This window comes from Cebus imitator, unplaced genomic scaffold (assembly GCF_001604975.1).
Source record: "Cebus imitator isolate Cc_AM_T3 unplaced genomic scaffold, Cebus_imitator-1.0 Scaffold56, whole genome shotgun sequence".
Classification (NCBI taxonomy): Eukaryota; Metazoa; Chordata; class Mammalia; order Primates; family Cebidae; genus Cebus; species Cebus imitator.
The window spans coordinates 7005785-7025030 of record NW_016107371.1 but is presented as its reverse complement, the minus strand read 5'-3'; the positions used below and the strand labels follow the sequence as shown (position 1 = coordinate 7025030).

The 19246-nt window shown below is 40.1% G+C and overlaps 1 protein-coding gene across 5 annotated transcripts in view; it reads left to right on the top strand.

Moving 5' to 3' along the window:
- The first annotated feature begins 511 nt into the window (after positions 1-511).
- The window catches only part of RSPO2 (R-spondin 2), a 172960-nt gene continuing 154225 nt past the window's right edge, over positions 512-19246 (top strand). The window contains exons 1-2 of one of the 5 annotated variants that reach the window (XM_037738710.1): positions 512-642; positions 1652-1937. In XM_037738710.1, coding sequence (XP_037594638.1) covers positions 1823-1937 — 115 coding nt within the window. In that variant the 5' untranslated portion in view covers positions 512-642; positions 1652-1822. Of the gene's footprint in view, positions 643-713; positions 1268-1651; positions 1938-19246 lie in introns of those variants that run through there. The other 4 variants (XM_017529003.2, XM_017529002.2, XM_017529001.2 and 1 more) reach the window with 4 other exon arrangements.

Below are 19246 nucleotides of genomic sequence, written 5' to 3'. Positions count from 1 at the left end.
AATAATACATTTTTCCTACAGTAGTGAATGCGGACAGATTCCACTAGAATGCAATTGGATGGCATCAAGTCTATTTAATGCAACACTTCGTTAAACGGAATATTTTCCCCAAACCCAAAGCACCTAAAAGTTTAATTCAAAAGACTCTGGAAATGGGAGGAGGACAGAGGGGAATTAAGAATGAAAAGTACCTTAGTGGGAAGTGAACTTTTAAAAATTATTTTTAAAGAATCAAGGGCCCAACTTCTTGAGTACTTCAGACAACAGATCACGAGTTTTTGTTAGTTTTGTTGGAGGAGAAACAAAGTAAAAACTAACAGTTCTGAGAATAAGCAAAAGATATTGGTAATACCCGTCTCTTCAAACTGAGGCGCGTTTTATGAATAATTTCAGCCGGCTAACATACCTTCCTGCAAAACATAGCCAAGATGTAAATTAAAAAGTGGCAGAGGTGTGGCATGTTGCAAAAGTTTAAACTCTGCTTATGAGAGGCTGCAGTCCCAGCTGGGAGCTCCGGAAGGGAGTCATCAGTCCTTCAGTCAGATCCCCCTGCAGGAAGGTTGCCGCTGAGGTTGGAACTGACCCTACAGCGCTGGAGAGGACGCCTTGGGAGTGAACGGCGGGGTTCTGGGACCCAGCAAGGTCAGGGGGCATCTCCATCTCAGCTACTCTCCTGCGCTTTGGAAAGGCCTAAGAGGATTTGCCCAAAGTTAGGCGTGCTGTTGGCTGTCAACGTTCTTTAGGACCTCAGGGAAACCCGGGCGTTTCTGGCTTTAGGACCCAGGAACTCCGAGGCAGCCTAGACTTAGATGCCTTGGACCACAGCACCACCTACTTATAGAAGCATCCCGAGCCTCTGCCCGTCTGCATCTCTATCGGAAAGTGCGCTCGCCACATCCTTTCGGATCACTTCGTCTTCCCGGGACTGTTCTGCGCTCTATAGCTCGGGAAGAAAGAAACCTTAGCTGTGAAGTGACCGTGGAGAAAGCGCAGGAAGCGGCACAATTGGCTAGGGGCGCAGAGAGTGAGAGCCGGCGCACCCCTCGCCCGGGGACCGCACTCGCGGGCGGGGACGGAGCATCCCAGTGGCTGCACCCGCAGCTCCGCGCTCCTGCCCGTGGCCGCTCAAATCCCTTAGCTGCCAGGCGCTCCCGGCGGGTCTCGGCAAACTTTTCCCCAGCCCACGTGCTAACCGAGCGGCTCGCTTCCCGAGCCCAGGATGGAGCGCCGCGCCTAGGGAGGCCGCGCCGCCCGAGACGTGCGCACGGTAGGCGACCCACACGAAGGCAGCCGCAGCCGCAGCGCTCGGGTACCCAGCCGTGGGCTCCAAATGGCCCAAGAGCGTTCTTTTATCCCTGCGCTCTCAGTGCCTTTGGAGCTCTTTCCCCGGAGCGCCAGTACAACGCCCTATGCCCCCGAGTCGGAGCTTAGGGCTCGGCAGAGGTTGCTAATTCACTGATTGTAATCACCTTCCTCTCGAATTCATCCACAGCTGCAAGCTCTGGATTAAGCTGCTCTGCGGCTCGTGCCAGGCACTGGGTTCGCTTCCTCCTTCCCTATCTTCCTTAAATTGGGACGCGCGAAGGCGTAGCTGCCTCCCCGGGGCTCTCTCCATCTCCCACCCACTCTGTTTTCGCTCTTCGTCTCTCAGGTTCGTGGCGGAGAGATGCTGATCGCGCCGAACTGACCGGTGCGGCCCGGGTGTGTGTGAGTGAGGAATCTCCCTGAGTCCTCCCCAGCGGCGCGGCCGGTACCGGCTCCGTGCGTGAGCCCTTCAGTTCCCTGACTTTGAGAGGCGTCTCTCCCCCGCCCGACAGTCCAGATGCGGTTTCGCCTTTTCTCCTTTGCTCTCATCATTCTGAACTGTATGGATTACAGTCACTGCCAAGGCAACCGATGGAGACGCAGTAAGCGAGGTGGGTTCCTCTCTGCCAAAGGTGCGTGGGCTTCAGGGGTGGGGTGTGGCGGCGCTCCCTTAACGCCCTGGCTCCCGGGGCTCAGATGGGCAGGACTGTGGTTTCCACCCCAGCTTTTGCCGGTCCCCACTCCCCCATCTTTAGGGCCCTGGAGTTCTACAGAGCACTCAGTGTTTTCTGTCCCCTGGAGGCGCGGGGAGCTCCGCGAGCCGGGCGCCACTCGGGCGCTCACGGCAAAGTCTTGCGGTCCGCACTTTGCTACCGCACCTTCTCACCTGAACTTGCCTCTTTGGGATGTATTTCTTATCTGCCATACATTTTGTTTTGTTGTTGCTCTTCTCTCTTCTTAACCATCTTCCCTGTAGCTCATTTGTTTTACCTTCCCCACCCACGTGCGCCCCAAACCCGGTCTCATATCTCTTTGGACTTGGTTAAAGAGACGTGGGGTGTGTGGGTGTTCCTGCGCGTGTGTCTGTGTTCGTATTCCGGAGCTTGGGAGGGGTACCAAGTCGAAGGGGAGGACCTCCATTTCCAGAAAAAAGGCCAACATAGACCTCATTTCTGGAACCTGAGAGGAGATGGGAACTTTCTGAATTGAGCAGTAATTCCCGCGCTGGCTTTCTGGGGAGTGCTCGCCTCCAGAGGTTCGTTTTTAAACAAGCCCCGCTTTGCTCTCTTCATTTGCTTTGCAAAAGCAGCTACAGCGGTGGAGGTTTCCGTTCTCAATGAAATTCACTTGCGGCTTTTTAACTACTCCCTCCCTCTCCATCACTATTGCGTTAAGGGGAAAGAGGTGGAAGCCTCCAGAAAGGTTTCTGGGAACTGGCTTTCCTGCAGATTTAGTGTGCATTTCTGTCTCCGAGTCCGCTGGGGCTGCAATCAATCCAATTGCATTTTAGGAGAAGGGCGGCTAGACAAGATTCCATTTTCTTGGGGGATTTAAACATAAACCACTCACCACACACACATTTTATTACCCGCCCAGGGAAGGTGCGCAGCAGCCCTTTGCCAGGGACCTGATGAGAGCTATTTTCTTCGGTCAGTTTGTACTTTTGCGCAATTAGAATTTGTCGCCGAGTTCATCAATCTTGACTTTTCCTTCTTCTCCAAGATGTATCACTCGACCTGTGATGTAATTTCATACTCTTTGTATTTAATCTCCGATCCTGCATCCATATTTTGGGGAGGACTTTCCGAACTATCTATATAGGCTTTTTAGGACATCGTTAAACTGGTCTCACCTAGGGGTAGAGTTAGAGATTGGCCCACCTGGGTGCAGAGCTCCAGATAACTGATGGTGTGCGACTTCTGTAGTCGCTGCGCTTCAATTGTCTCTGTGTCTACGGCTTGTCTCTCTATCTGCGGCTTGTAAGGATAAACTTTCTCCCACTTCTCTCCCTCTCTCTCCCTCGGTTACTGGCTTTTGGAAATTGTTTATTTTTGGAAATTATTCTACTTAAAAATACTAGAGAGAAATTTCTTCCCAAAGTTTTTGGGAGTTTGCTTTTCATAATTGTCTTGAAAAAGTCCCTTTTCATCTCCTCTCTCTTCCCCTCCCACCTGGTTCTTTTTCCTAATCCCCATATTTTCTTTGAGTATTCGGCAAAGCCTGCAATTTTTGATTACACTATGGTCAAAAGTGTTTGGAGAGGCTTTTCCTCTTCTTATAAGTCAAAGCTGCAGTCTACTTAGAAAAACTAAAGTGCTTGAAGTCTGCAAAATATAGAAATATCTAAAATCCTTTGCCAGATTCTTAATTAGATGACTTACTAATTCAATGAAGCTTTCTGATCCACACTGCCTGTCCCATTGTGGTTGAGTGGGGAAGAACTAAGCATATTGTTTTAGTAGAACTTAAATGCAGAGATGCTGTTTGGTGCAAAATGACATTACAGCACTCCTGCGGCCAGAAGGGATACTGCATGCCTTCTCTGCAGTGCCATCTCTAAGAATCTGCGTATGCCTTCTTAGGTATCTGAACCAGAGCCTATTTATTTCGAAGGTTGCTTTTAGCAAAATCTCTTGTAACGATTACCATCCACATCCCCAAACGCTGACATTCCACCTCTAAATTGTGCAATAGTAATTTATCCCAAATCAACCTTTCGATTTAATAAAATTCAAATGCTTTCAAGAGCATGTAAATTGGTAAGGGTGTTAAAAAAAAATCTATCAAAAGATTTTTCTTCTCAACAGATGTGCCTTAACAAATTCCAAGTTTCTGGCTAAAATAACTGCAGTCCTTAAAAGTGACCACACTATCTGTACCAACAAAGGGTGTACTGTGTTTTTAATTAAAAGTGGAACTACTTAAAGGGCTGGCCAGACAGTGTAGGGTGTAGGGTGATAGTAGCTTTTCTACTTTGCAAGGAAGCTTAAGGATTGCATTGTTAGAGTATTGAAATGAATAGAGATCTAACTCAAGTTGTGTGAATTGTCCCTCTTCTCAAACTTAAGCTGGTTTTAATTGATCTCATGTCCACTGATTGATCCTACACCAATTGTTGTGCCTACCAAACAATGGGCTTTCTCCAAAAGATTGATTTCAATTAGTTCCTCAGTGAATGCTTGACTACTGGCCAAATCATGTCAGCAGTGACAGGTGACATGCTAGGGCCTATGTGGTACCAACATTTCCCTTTGCCCCTTTGTTTTGGATAGTGGCAGTTAAATATTATTTTCCAGGAAGAAAAGTAATTGGTATTTTTTAAAAAAGGTGTTGTAGCTTAGAAAATTAGCTATTTTCTTGGCTTTGTGCTACAGTGTAGGCGGCAGTGGTACCACAGGATTGGTTAGGCTTACCCCTGGGACCTGATTCTTTTTCTTTCTTTTTTTTTTTTTTCCATATTCCATCTGCAAATAATCAAACCTTCACTGTGGAGCATTCTCAGAACCCCTTTGGCATTATGTTTAGTCTGCTCTATGATCTCAGATGCTCCATAATATCATTTTTCTTAATGAAATAAAATTCTTGGCAGAGATCAGATAATTTAGTCAGTTAAAATCAATTGCATCCAGTTTGGGATGGAGAGCAAATATATCATTTAACTGTATATTTTATTTCAAAATATAGCCAGAGATTGAGAAAATAGGATTTTGACTCTCTCTACTTTTAGACAAAACTTCATATGGGGGAGATTGTCACGAGCAATAACACTACCCAGCTACCACATTTTCTTCCCCTTATTTTGAAAAGTTATAAAAATGTATTTGATAGTCATTAGTGGGAAATGTTGCAATAATTTTAAAAAATTAGATACAAATGCAATACAATACTGAGAATGAATATCTTTTAGAGGGGAGATACTTTCCAACATTCTGAAAAGCTGATTGACAACTCTCATTTTTCTCTCCATGTAACATTAAGATTTGTCTTTCTGGCTCCCCTTCAAAATAGTCATGATTAGCTGTCGTTAACCCCTACTGTCTGTCTTGGTCTTGAGACTGCTTACGATTGATTTACATAGGAAGTGGAATTATTTGATTACTTTCATTTTTTGGAGTGGTTGTAAGCCACATTTCAGGCTGAATTACTGAAAGGTGGGTAGACAAATCATAACTTTTTTGTGGTCTCCTGGAATTTCTGGAGCTTGGTACATAATGACTTAATCTTATATCTCCTTCATTCTGTTTTTATATCCTATGGTATTTTAACCAGGGATTTATGAAAGCTTCTTGATAAAACTCTCAACGCAGCAAGGTTTCCAAATGTACAATTCATGTTTCTGGTGGTCTGATGGCAGGGGGCGTGCTGTGACAAGGGTTTCCTGCTATAGCCTTTTCCATACTGAAGCCTCAGCTTCTCTTTCCTCTAATAACTCTTCATTTTCACAAAATTAGATTTAGTTTCTTCCATAAAAATGAAGGGTTTGTCACAAATAGTGTGGTATGTTTCTGGTAACAGAGGCTGGAAAAAAACATTTCCTCTTAAACCTTATAGAGCTAAATTAATTTGTGTTTGCGTTCTTAAAACTTTAATGAAGAGATTCAAAGATTTTTTTTTTATACAAGTACTTTTTAAATAATAGTTTATTTTTCCTGATAATCTTTTAAAATACAAAATGACAGATAGGACATACTCGCCTACAGTTCAATGAAAACCTTTCACAACACATTTTGCATGCTTGCTTACTTTAAGTTCCAAAGCATTTGAGAAAAGCTGATGTGATATTTAACTTTGCAACATAAACATGTTCTTTCTTTTCTTTTCTCTTTTTTGATTGGCTGCTTTCTTTTCCAGCGTAACTGCATAATTTTTTAAGCTAGGGTCTTACCAGTACAGAGAGGTCAGAAAGTTGCTGTGTTCAAACTAACATCGTATTTTGCCACAGAAATTTGGAAGTGACTCAGAATAGGTGACATTCCCTTAGGCCCCAGCTTTATTTGCTTTTAAAATACAGCTTGGGTAGAATCCAGTATTCACAGAAATCACAAATTGGAAATGACACTTCTAGTTCCTTAATGCAAAACCACCTTTGATTTATTTAGAGACAAACTGGCCAGATTGTGGAATATCCTGGGTACTTCTTTCCTTCCAACTGACTGCTTTTAAACCATTTCCTTCCTTCTGGAGATATGCATCCTTATTCATCCCAAGCCCAAGAAATAGGTGACAGACAGATTTTATTTGACATATGCTTGATAACTGCTCTGCTAAAAGGAGGTAATAAACTCTGGGATGATAAAGTTTGAAAATTTCTATATTTAAGGTGGCATGAAGTTTATTATTTTCTCTATTAACTGCAGCAATCAAGGGCTGATCAGCTGAAGACAGTGTTGCATATCTATATTTACACATTTTCATAAGTTCATCCAGAATAAATGAAAACATGCTAATTAATATTAACATATACATAATGTATATTGTATATACGAGGGAAGGTATATACGCATACATGTATATGTGGGTGGGTGGGTATGTGTAGGGAAAGCAACGAGAGGATGGTATAATTATGGAGGATCAGGATTTCAGAACTAAGATTTTTCACTCATTTTTTTCTAGTCCTCACTTTTCATCTTTCTCTTAGGATGAAAAGATGGGGGGAGTGAGTGGGGAAGGGGATGGTGGAAAGAATAAGATTGGGTAAGGATACTGTTTTTATTCTTTCCAAAGCCCACCTTCCAGCTGTTTTTATCTCCTCTAGGGCCTTTCTGTGTCCGTCACCCTTATTTCAACTGTGCTGCCATTCCTCTAATCCCCAAATTCATTTCCTCCCTCTTCATACTGCTCTCCAATCTCTTCTGCTTTCCTTCACTTCTTCCCTTCCCTTCTCTGGCTTGATATTCCTGTTTCATTCACTCTTCAATCTGTAATAAATTGGTTTCTACCTTCACCCTTTTAATAAATGGACTTTCTTTTCTTTAAAGATATTTTTATACCTTTACAGAAATTAACAAAAAAAAGAAAAATAATAAAAGTTTTTAAACATTAGACTTATTTTTTAGAGTGGTTTTAGGTTCACAGTGAAATTGAGTGGAAGGTACAGAGATTTCTTAATGGCCAGTCATACTCGCCTCATTGCCAAGTCCAGCATCGTTACATCCTCGGGGACTTGTTACTATGGCGATAGCTTATCATCTCTTTATTTTGGCTAGTGACACTACACTGGTTTTGCCTCCTATTTTCTGTCCATTTTCTTCTTTGGTTCCCTCATTGAGAATGTAGACTAGTGTTTCTCTACCTTTATTCATTTCCTTGGGGGATTTTACCCATCCCTGTTTCTCGAACCGTCATTTCTACATAAAGTCCTTTAATGCTAGTCTCAATTTTTCTTTTCTGTTTTTCTTTTTCTTTTGTTAGCTTCAGATTATTCTACACTCAGATCTCCCAACTACTGCCAATATGGATAGACATTCCATGCATACTCAAACTTGACAGTTCATTTTCTCTTCTGCCCCCTCTCCCCAAAGTGTTCCTCATTATGGTATTATTATGGGTATTCTCATTATTTACAAGTCTTTATAAAGAAAAAAAAGAAACGGAGGCATAAAAGCATCCCCAGCCCAGCCCAAAACATTTCTAGTATTGTAATAACTCATTCTGAAGTGTTTTCTGATAATTTCAGAATTTCTCTGAGTACACTAGTGTCTGTATATCTATATACTTGTTTGGTATTTGAATGATTGAGCATCCTAAGTGAGAGGTGATTTGCTGGTAGGCTAGGGAAAACTGGTGGTGGTGGGGGGGTAACCCATTTTATTTTTGAGATGGAATTTTACTCTTGTCACCCAGGCTGGAGTGTAATGGCGCGATCTCGGCTCACTGAAACCTCTGCCTCCTGGGTCCAAGTGATTCTCCTGTGTCAGCCTCCCAAGTAGCTGGGATTATAGATGCCTGCTACCAAGCCCAGCTAATTTGTGTATTTTTAGTAGAGATGGGGTTTCGCCATGTTTGCCAGGCTGGTCTCGAACTCCTGACCTCAGGTGATCCTCCCCGCTTGGCCTCCCAAAGTGCTGGGATCACAGGCATGAGCCACTGTGCCCGGCTGGTAACCCATATTTTTAAAAACACTTATTTTAGAGAAAAGGACAATAAAGGAATTTTATCCCCAAACACTTTGACCATATGAATGAATAATAATTTAGGAGAAAATAAAAGAAAGTGGTATTTACCTTCTAAAAAGATACTCATCTTAATAAGTTAGTACAGGAAAAAATTTAATCCTAGTTCTTATATTTATGACTTTAATAAATATAACTATGTGGACATACCCATGAGAGACACAGTTGTGTATGTATTTTAGAACAAGTTCTATAATTTTGTAGAGACCACATAGTTCCGTGTAGTGCCTTCCAGGAGAACACTGACATTTCACTGTCCTTTGAAGGAGATGGGACCTGTTTGACTTACACAGAGGGTGAGTTGCTTACAGAAATGATGTGTGGTTTTAAAACTAACAGTGAAGAGTAAGAGAATAGAGCTAGAATCCAACTTTCCTGAATTCACTGGGCTTTCCTGTACATGGTATACTTTCACCATAAACATTAATTCAAAGAAAAGAAATTACCTTTGAACCCATTCAAAAATTCTTTAGACGACAGACTTTATTGAGCCCCAGAGCATCCTACTACCCATAATTATGGTAATAAAGTAATGGATATTAAATAACTGAAGGCTGAGGGGTAGAGTAATTGAGGGGTAGGACCATAAGCATAATTTAGGAAAAATTTGCATACTTGCATTGGTAATTTTTTAAATTATTGAATATGAATTATAGAAACATTTCTAGTATTGTAATAGCCAGAACAGATGTGTGTGTGCCTCTGTGTACTTGCCTGTACATGTGTTCATATATGTGTGTATGGGCATGTATGTGTATTTTGTGTTTAACACACGTTAGAATAACTAATAAAGGTTAGAGCAAAGGTATTAAACATTTCTTTTAATCTAAAATGTAGAGAAACTGATTATAGGTAGTCTTTCTCATCTAGTCATTTGGGGAAAACTTTTTACAATTTACTTAAACTCTTTTCAGTTTTCATCTCTTGCTGAAAGACATTAAGAGCACTTACAAAATGGAAGTTATCCAGTTCAGCACATTTCTTTTGAGAAGGGTTTCTTAACCTGGGGTCCCAAGGTAGGGCTTGGGTTTTTGTAAGCTTCCTGAAATTAGAAGCAAAAACACTTTCAGCTGCTTTTTATGATGTAGAGGGATGATATAGAGCTTTCACTAAAGTCTCAAAGAGGTCCAAGTTTCATCTCTTTCCTTCAAGGGTTAAGAAGCATTGGTTAGGGGGAAAAAAAAAAAAAAAAACAAACGTAGGAGGCGGACCTTTCAAATTAGCATGATGCCAAATGGCTGCTTCAAAGTGATATAGATACTTGTTTTCTAAAAGTTTATTTTCCTTGTGTGAGTTTTCAGCCATTTGCCATGTGTATATATTTAACATGAAGCCACATTGGAAGCACTATCTCAAGATTTATTTCAGTAAATAATTACTTGGCAAGTAATTCCTTACTCAGAGACAATAGTTGTTAAATTCTCTCCATCTCAGTAAGAGTTTATAAAAGTATAACATAAATATACAGTATAGGGGTTTTGTTAAAGCTTCTCATGTGATCTAACTTTTATCTCATTAAGAAAACAGTTAATATACAGTTTTAGAAATAGCTGTTGTTGCTTTCCAGCTGGTGACATGCGGTGCTGGCATTGATCTAACTTGAGGCATCATGCTGCCGGTTCATAGAATGGTCAGAACCGGGACTTAGCACTCTTCAGTTCTGGCCAAGTGGACTTTAGATCCTTGTTTCTGTGTCAGCACATTTTAGAATTTTTATATCGTGATGGCCTTAGTTTCTATCCTGTTGCTGGATACGATTGCCAACGAATCACCTCAGCAATGAAAATGCATGGGCCAATAGAGGGCACACTTCACATTCTTTTTTCCCTGTGCTTTGTTCTCTGAAATTTTGTGGGATTTGTGCTTCGTTTGCTTTGCCCTATTGGTTCAGGGGCCAAACCTGCTCTGCTCTCCTCATGGACACTGCAATCATCTTGATGTCACCACAGAGAGAACAAAGGAACAAATAAAAAGACTGTTCAGTCTTACTGGCATTTCTGGTTTTGATCCTTAACCTCCTTTTGACAACACCTCACCAAGAGGCAAACTTAACCAACCGCACTGTTATAATATCTGTGAGACACAGATGTGAAAGCTACAGATTTCATGCAGGTAGGTTCTAGTTTCTACAACCTCTTTGAAAAACATCAGTTGGTTTTATTATTTTTTTAAAATTCAGATGTTTTCCATAAGAGGAATGCCCTAAAATTTAAGCAAATGGTCAAGTTTGGAGTTGCCCAAATGACTCCAAATTAATACCTCCCAAATCAATTGTTTTTCAAATGATTTAACCTTTATAGAGAGATCTATTTGTTTTGATGGTTTTCTCATACTTTGGCCCTTTGAGAATTGTAAAAATTGTCTAATATTATTCTGAAAATCCAAAGTAATTTTTTTAAGTTCTCATTCCCCCTTGTGTAATAAACTATGACTTGGGCTTAACAATTATCTGGCGTCTCAGGGTTTTTCATCTCACATGATGTGTTCTCATGCCTCTTTCTGGTAGTCAAAAGCAGGCTTCTCATGTTGAATGATCTGCGCTGTGTCATCATTAAACTGCATGTTTGGTTAATCACTCTTTTCTCCTCCAAGACTTTGAAGACTTACTTTGCCCTGTTGGTTCAGCTGGAAAACCTCCTGTGCACTCCCCATGAAGTTTAGCTGAATCATAGGGGATTAATATCCTATAACAAAATGACATATTATCTGCCAACCCCCCAAAATATAACTCTTTGAGAGTAACTATGGTATTTGTTGTTCCCTGCTCTTTCACTGTCATAGATGGTCCTTAAAAACTCTGCCCTGGATGAAAGATCTCGCTGGTCTAGAGTATTGGAAAGAGTTGCTCCTGCAGCTCCCATGTTACCATACCTAAACAGACGTTAAATGGAGGCAGTCCTGGCCTTTGACTTGTCATGTCTTCTGGGTAATTCTTGTAGATGGAAGAACATCTACAAGAACTTAAGTTTGACAGTCGCTTCTTGGTGACGTTCTAGAAGTTCACTTTCTTTGGATGTGTGTGTTAAAGGGAATTTTGAGGAACTCTTGCTTGTTAGTTCTGAGCTCTTCTAAGTAGATATGAGGAAGTAGGGGAAAATAGCTGTAGGGTGGGTAATGGGAATGAAGAAACTAGCTTAATATTTTTTATTTATCCAAGAATCTTGACATCTAATGACTTCAGAAAATCAGAGCTGTCCTGTCCATAGCATCCCTTCCACTGAAGAAAGATGTCTTGTGGCCACCCTCCTTCACCCAGCATAGTGTAATAGAGAAACTTTGTTAGGGTCAAGGAACTACGTAATTTGAAAAACCACTGGTGTCTGATAAGTGTACAGCAGTGGTTCTCAGAAGCACTATTAGTGGGTTGAGGTTAGTTTGTTGTGGTGATAGGGAAGCCGTTTGCACCAGTCCTGGTGGTCAGTAAGTCATCATCAGCAGTGGCTGATATGATTCTTGACAGAATCCTGTCAATTATGGAAGGTTTTTTTTCCCCCTCATTTAAACAATATTATCCTAAAAATTGATCTAGAGCTTTGGAAACTACCCCTCGAAGACTGATTTCCCAAATCATGAGTTTAGTGTAATTTAATTGTTCCTTATGCAGAGGAGAGTTAGTTCTTTGCAGCTAGTATGGGTGATCTCATGATTTTCATTTGAAAGTGACTCAAATGAATAACTATTCAGGAAGCTTGGCAAGTTCTGCACATCAAACAGTCATTTTTGTTGTTGTTGAATTCAGAGAAAAAAGTTTAAGAAATGAGACAGGCTGGACCTAGGGAAAGGAAAGAACAAGAACAAGATCATTTCCTCAGACTTGAGGTCCATCATGTGAAAAATGAATGTGATTTATTCCACTTCTTGGAATTAAAGCAAAATGAAAGTATTTTATGAAGAGGAAGATTAAGGTTTATATTTAGAAAATTATCCACTAATGGAAGAGACCCTTCTTTGGTATTTTTGACTTTGGAAACTGCCTCTTTCCAACAGCAGAGAACATCTCTTGAGAGTGTTGTAAAGCTGGTGACTTCACAACAGCGGCTTGAACTCAAATTATCAGACTCTGTCCTTCCTGAAGAGAGGACACTAAACAAAACTGCTTTAAAAGATGGGGTCTCAGTGTTTTGCCCAGGCTGGGCTCAAGCAATCCTCTCAACTTAGCTTCCCAAGTAGCTGGGACTACAGATGTGTGCCACCACCACTGTCAGCTAAAATTGCTTCTTGAGATTCTGCACCCTGTGCTTCTACATCATCATTGTAAACTTCAGCAGTAAATAATAGGATATTGACTTTCAATCCGAATTTCTAAAAGGCGGTGTATACCTCAATTCTTACATGACCATGATGTCAGTTTGTAGAATGTTTCATTATAAGAAACTTTGATATTTCAATACAAGTATAACCAGCATGGGTTATGCCATACAAATATTTTGCTTTCTTTAATGGGTTGCTAGACTGGAAGACAAAGAAGTATTGGACAAAATTTTATCAATATCTGGCACCTATGAAAGCATAATAGGCTTAAACACCCTTTCAGACAAGGTAGAGAAATGCAAGTATATCATCTTATGTTACTTTCTTGAGTTACATTTGGTAGAGAGTGGTGAGTGATGGGTTGATGTCTACTGTGCAAGAATCCCGGGTGTACTGAAGGACTTTGTCTTCAGCTTTGTCCGAAACATTTTCTTAATGATTTGGTTGAAGACAGGGTAGGCCAACCACACTTTTGTGTAATATGAAGTTGAACAGGACATCTAGGATGTTGGCTGACTGGTTACAAAAAGATCTAAATGGCTGGGAATGACAGGATGGATTTACAAATGAAATCTTAACCAGAAACATGTAGCGTTTGCTCTTTAAACTCAAAGAACCAACAATGGAAGAATAGGATGTTGGACACAAGAGTTTCTCATTGATTTCTGAGTTATTCTGAGGATATGACATAATATAATTGCCAAAAGAATTGGTTGCATTAAGAGAAATATTTACCTAGATTCAAGAATAAAGCAGAAGAAGACCCCTATCCCATCTTATATTCTTTTCTAGAGTTATTACTTTACCAAGTGCATTGGCAGCACACATTATAATACAGTACTAGTTCCCTAGGACTGCTGTGACAAAATACCAAAAACTGGATGGTGTGAAAGAGCAGAAATTTCCTTTCTCACTATCTGGAAGCTGGAAGTCCAAAATCAAGATGCAAGCAAGTTCGTGCTCTCTGAGACTCTAGGGGAGGAGGCTTCCTTGTTTCTTCCAGCTTCTGGTAGCCTCAGGTATTCCTTGACTTGTAGCACAGAATTCCAGTCTCTGTTTCCATTTTCACGTGGCTGTCTTACCTCTGATTTTGTTTCTTTTGTAAGAAAAGCAGTTCTATTAGATTAGGGCCCACCCTCATAACCTAATGTTAACTTGATTATATCTGCAAAGACCCTATTTGCAATTAAGGTCACATTCATAGGCACTGAGGATTAGGACTTCAACATATCTTCTTTGAGTAAATAATGCAACCCATAACAAATACCATTTGCATCAGACCCTGTAGTCCTTTAAATCCTCATTTTCATAAGAACCCTGTGGAATAAGTATTAATTATACTATCATAATAATTATCAGTAACATAACAAGTAGTGGTAGCAGAAGTGGAATACTTAGTATAGGCAGGATCACTGCATGTACACAGACTGCATATTGCACATAAAGCAAGAATGATATTAATGGCATCCCCTGGACTTGTCATACCCCAGCCCTGAGGGTGGATGCCTTAGACATTGTTTATAAGTATACAGTGTTTGGAGTGTGTAACCTCAAGTTCCTTTCTGCCTCTAAAGTTGTGTGGAACTACACAAACCCAAAGAGTCACCTGAGCATCTTTATGACTATTTCAGACAAATCTGTGCATCAACTTGGCTTCTTGCTCTTCATCTCTATCAGCTGAAGCTGAACATTTGGTTTAGCCATTTTTTATTGAAGAAGTTTGCTGTCCTCTAAGAGCTGTTACCACCCTTCATGGAGCATTAGTGAAATCTCAAATTACCTACTATACATGGCTTCTGGTGTTCGAGGTGTCTTAAACTAGTCTTGTCTGATTTTGAGTAGTGTCAAATGCTGGCATTGCCAAAGGGCTTGATGTATTCATGCTTGTGTGCTGCATATAAAGGGCTGGTAAGAACATTCTTTTAAAGTTATTATGAAATTTTTGAAACATAAAAAAGTAATGTGATGAATCCCTATGTATCTACCCAGATTGAACAAATACTGAGATTTTGCCATACTGACATTTATTTATTTTATTTATTTTTGAGACGTAGTCTCACATTGTCACCAGGGCTAGAGTACAGTAGCGTGATCTCGGCTCACTTAAACCTCTGCCTCCCAGGTTCAAGCGATTCCCCTGCCTTGGCCTCCCAAGTAGCTGGGATTACAGGCACTTGCCACTACGCCCAGCTAATTTTTTGTATTTTTAGTAGAGATGGGGTTTCACCATGCTGGCCACACTGGTCTTGAACTCCTGACTTCCTGATTTGCCTGCCTTGGCCTCCCAAAGTGCTAGGATTACAGGGTATTATACTTTATATTGGCTGAAATGTTGTAAAGAAAATCTCAGATATTACATCATTTCACCCTACATATTTCTGAGTGTATTTCTTACAAATACAGATTTTGTTTCCAAACTGCAATGTCATTACTCTACCTAACAAAATTATTCCTTGTTAATGCCTTTTAATAATCAGTATGTAATGGATTTCCTCAATTGCCTCAAAAATGTCTTTATACAGTGGCTATGCTTGAATCAGCATTCAAATAACACTCACTCATTGCACTTGGTAAATGTGTCTCTCAAGTTTCTTTGATTCTAGGATAGTACTTCCTTCCCACTCATTTTTCCATGCCATTGACTTACTGAAAAATAAAAAAAGGTCAATATTCTGCAGAATATCTAACATCTTTGTATTTGTTCTCCTGTTGGGGTTAACTTGTTCCTCAATCTTCTGCAATTTCTGTAAACTAGAAGTTCTCCTTGAAGGTTGGATTAGATTCAGGTTCAACTTTTTGGCTGGAACAGCTTGCAGGTGATGCTGAGTGCTTCACATTGTATCACACCAGGAGGCACACAATGTCTCCTTGTGCCGTTCTTAGTCATGCTGAGAATAACCAGTGGGTTCATGTGGTACCAGCCTGATCACCCTCCATTTTAATGATATTTGTCTGAATCATCAGTTTCATTAGGGGTTGCAATTCTTTTAATTTTTCTAATTCTTATTACATTTAATTTTTTTTCATTTAATTTTCTAATTCTTATTACATTTAATCTAATTCTTATTATGTTCTAATTCTTATCACATTTTTAGCTGAAAATTTTCTATTAAAAATGTTCTTTTTTCAGTACAGATATTTTTGTATTATGAAACACAATTCTTACAGGTAAAGCAGGCAATCAGCTTATTTTTTTCCGTTTTAATTGCCGATTCTTAGAAAAGAGAGTTGATACGTGTTTGGCTGGAACAGTGGGTGAGCTTCATGCAAGTGAATAAAGTGCTTTGATTTGTGCGAAGCCATTGCCTGTCAGATGGAGGAGGTGAAGTCTTCCAATAGTTTCTACTTACTGAAACAGTAGTGGTAAAATGACATTAAAAAAAAGATTTTTTGGCTTTTGCTAACAGGAATGAAATGCAAACCTCTGGAAACCTGAATTCTATTAGACGTCTTCTGATAACGTTTTCTGTTAATAGCTTTCAGAGAAGCTACTAAGTTGAACATACAGTCGCTTCAGCATGGTGTAATCTGAAGCTCATTGGGTGGAAAAACAGTGCTTTCTGCTACTTAAACATTCTCTGGAAGGCTTAGAGAGGAGAAGAAGGAAAATATTTGAGGAGATGAACTGGCTGTTGTAGAATGCAAATAACGTCACCTGAGAAGGATTAAGTTTTCTTAAAGCTTGTCTTGAATGGCAGCTAGCCACTTAGAATTGGCCCTTGTAGCCCATCAGGGCTTGTCTGTTGCTGTGCAGTTTTTTTTGTTTGTTTGTTTGTTTGTTTTTTTTTGAGATGGTGTTTCACTCTTTGTTGTCCAGGCTGGAGTGCAAAGGTGCGATCTCAGCCCACTGCAACCTCTGCCTCCTGGGTTCAAATGATTCTCCTGCCTCAGCCTCCCAAGTAGCTGAGATTACAGGCGCCTGCCACCATGCCTGGCTGATTTTTGTATTTTTAATAGAGACGGGGTTTCACCATGTTGGTCAGGCTGGTCGTGAACTACTGACCTCAGGTGATCCACCAGCCTCTGCCTCTGAAAATGCTGGGATTACAGGCGTGAGCCACCACACCCAGCCTTCTGTGCAGTCTTTAACTTAACATGTAAAGAAAGGGCCTACCATCTTGGTGGCTTATGCCTTTAATCCCAATACTTCAGGAGGCTGAGATGGGTGGATCACAAGGTCAGGAGTTTGAGACTAGCCTGGCCAACATAGTGAAACCCCATCTCTACTAAAAATACAAAAACATTAGCTGGGCGGGGTAGTGGGCACCTGTAATCCCAGCTACTCAGGAGGCTGAGGCAGAAGAATTGCTTGAACCTGGGAGGCAGAGGTTACAGTGAGCCGAGATTGCATCACTGCGCTCCAGCCTGGGTGACAGTGCGAGACTCCGTCTCAAAAAAAAAAAAGGAGAAAAAATAAGGGGGCCTAGAGATTACTGTCACTTGACCACAGAAAATAAAGTTTTTTTTTTGTTTTTTTTTTTTTAAATTACCATTCCTCCTGCTTATTAGGTGCAGCTGGCTCTTTCTAATTACAGAAACCTTTCCTTTATTCATTTGAAAACTTTTAGCTCATTGCTTCAAATCATTACTGTTGCATAGTTTTTGTATGATCTGTTGAAAGATACCCATAATATGTACATTTAACAGTTGTACTATCCAGTGAAGTCAAAAATTTAATTCACACAAATGCCTATTGAAGATTAAAGGGGTCCTTATACATTTTGACCATAAGTACTATTAATATACAACATTTAATACATGGCTCATAAAACCCTGTTGCTGGAGTAGTACAACACTGGAGGTGTGTGCTTTTCTTACTAGTAAAGTGCCTTCGTAGTACTTTTTTTTTTTTTTCTTTGAGTTCTGGGATACATGTGCAGAACATGCAGGTTTGTTACATAGCTATACATATGCCATGGTGGTTTGCTGCATCTATCACCCTTCATCTAGGTATCGTAGTACTCTTAAGACAAACAGTATTGCAAACTGAAGAAACTGGTTATACTGCAAGTTGGGAAATAGAACTAGGAATATACATAGCTTCTTTTACAAATGAAAAGATTCTTGGGATTTTTTTTTTCTCTTCAACCTGTTTAGTGTTTTTAAGTAAGAAAATAAATGATCTGTATCCACTAATTGGGGCCAGTAGTTGATGTCATTTATATGCCTCCTGCCTTTTAAAATTTGGATTTTGAATTTTTTTTTGGTAATAACCTCCTGCATTGTCGAGACATTTAGGTGTTTGTCTTGGAAGCAAGTAGTAAAGACTTTACACTGTCCTTGTATAAATAGTTGATTTGTTAAAAGCCACTTACTGTAGTTCTTTAAAAATGAATATAACCCCAAAATTTATTAATGATTGGAAATCTGAAAAATAGAGAATGACACCATGAAGAAAATACAACTACCAATAATCTTTCCACTCAGTGACTGCTGTTAACATTTTGGGTTTTATCCTACCAGATGTTTTTCCCTCTACATAAATGTAAAATTTTGAAACTTACTGTGTCATAAATATATATTCTTACCAATTTTAATGACATTATTTAGGATGTCTGCATCATAATTTTTCAACATGAAATTTTAAAATCAGTTTTATTAGGCAGTTAAACATTTCAGTATTAAAAAGTTTCAAGATTATTATGTTATCCATAACCTTATATTTCTTTTTTTGAGACAGGGTCTCTGTTGCCAGGTTGGAACGCAGTGGTGTGATCTTGTCTCACTGCAACCTCCGCCTCCCAGGTTTAAGTGATTCTGCCTCAGTCTCCCAAGTAACCGGGATCACGGGCATGTGCTACCATCCCTGGCTAAGTTGTTGTATTTTTTTGTAGAGATGGGGTTTTGCCGTATTACCCAGGCTAATGTCAAACTCCTGAGCTCAAGCAATCTGCCTGCCTCAGCCTCCCAAAGTGCTGGGATTGCAGGTGCCAGTCATCATGCTTGGCTCCAAGCATTGGTTTTTTTGTTGTTATTGTTGCCTTTTTAAAGGACATACATATTTATTAGCTTACAGCTTCTGTGGAACTTAAGACTCCAGGCACAGCCTAAGTTAACTTCTTTGATGCAGGATCTCGTTTGGTTATAAGTGTCCAATAATTTTGTTTTTTCTTGGCTATAGTCTCACCATTGAAACATGGTAATGTAATACATAATCTCTGCAGTCAAGCAGAGTTTTTAAGGTTACGTATTATCTTATTTAATCTTCAGATGACCTTATGAGGTAGACCTATTTTTCTCCCCATCTTCAAGATGAATCTGGGTCACCAGAGGGTGAATAATTTGTCTAAGTTCAGAGCTAATAAGTGGTGGAACTAGAATTCTATGTAGGCATTCTGACCCAGCCATGCTCTTAAACACTGAGATGGAAATGTGAAGCTGTCAATCTCACTGCCAGTTGTTAGCCGGGATATTGCACTAATTCTAATTCTGTAGGTGGGAGATGTTGGGCATAATTGCCTTGAGCTGTTGATAATTTTTTTTTTTTTTTTTTTTTTTTTTTTTTTTTTTTTTTTTTT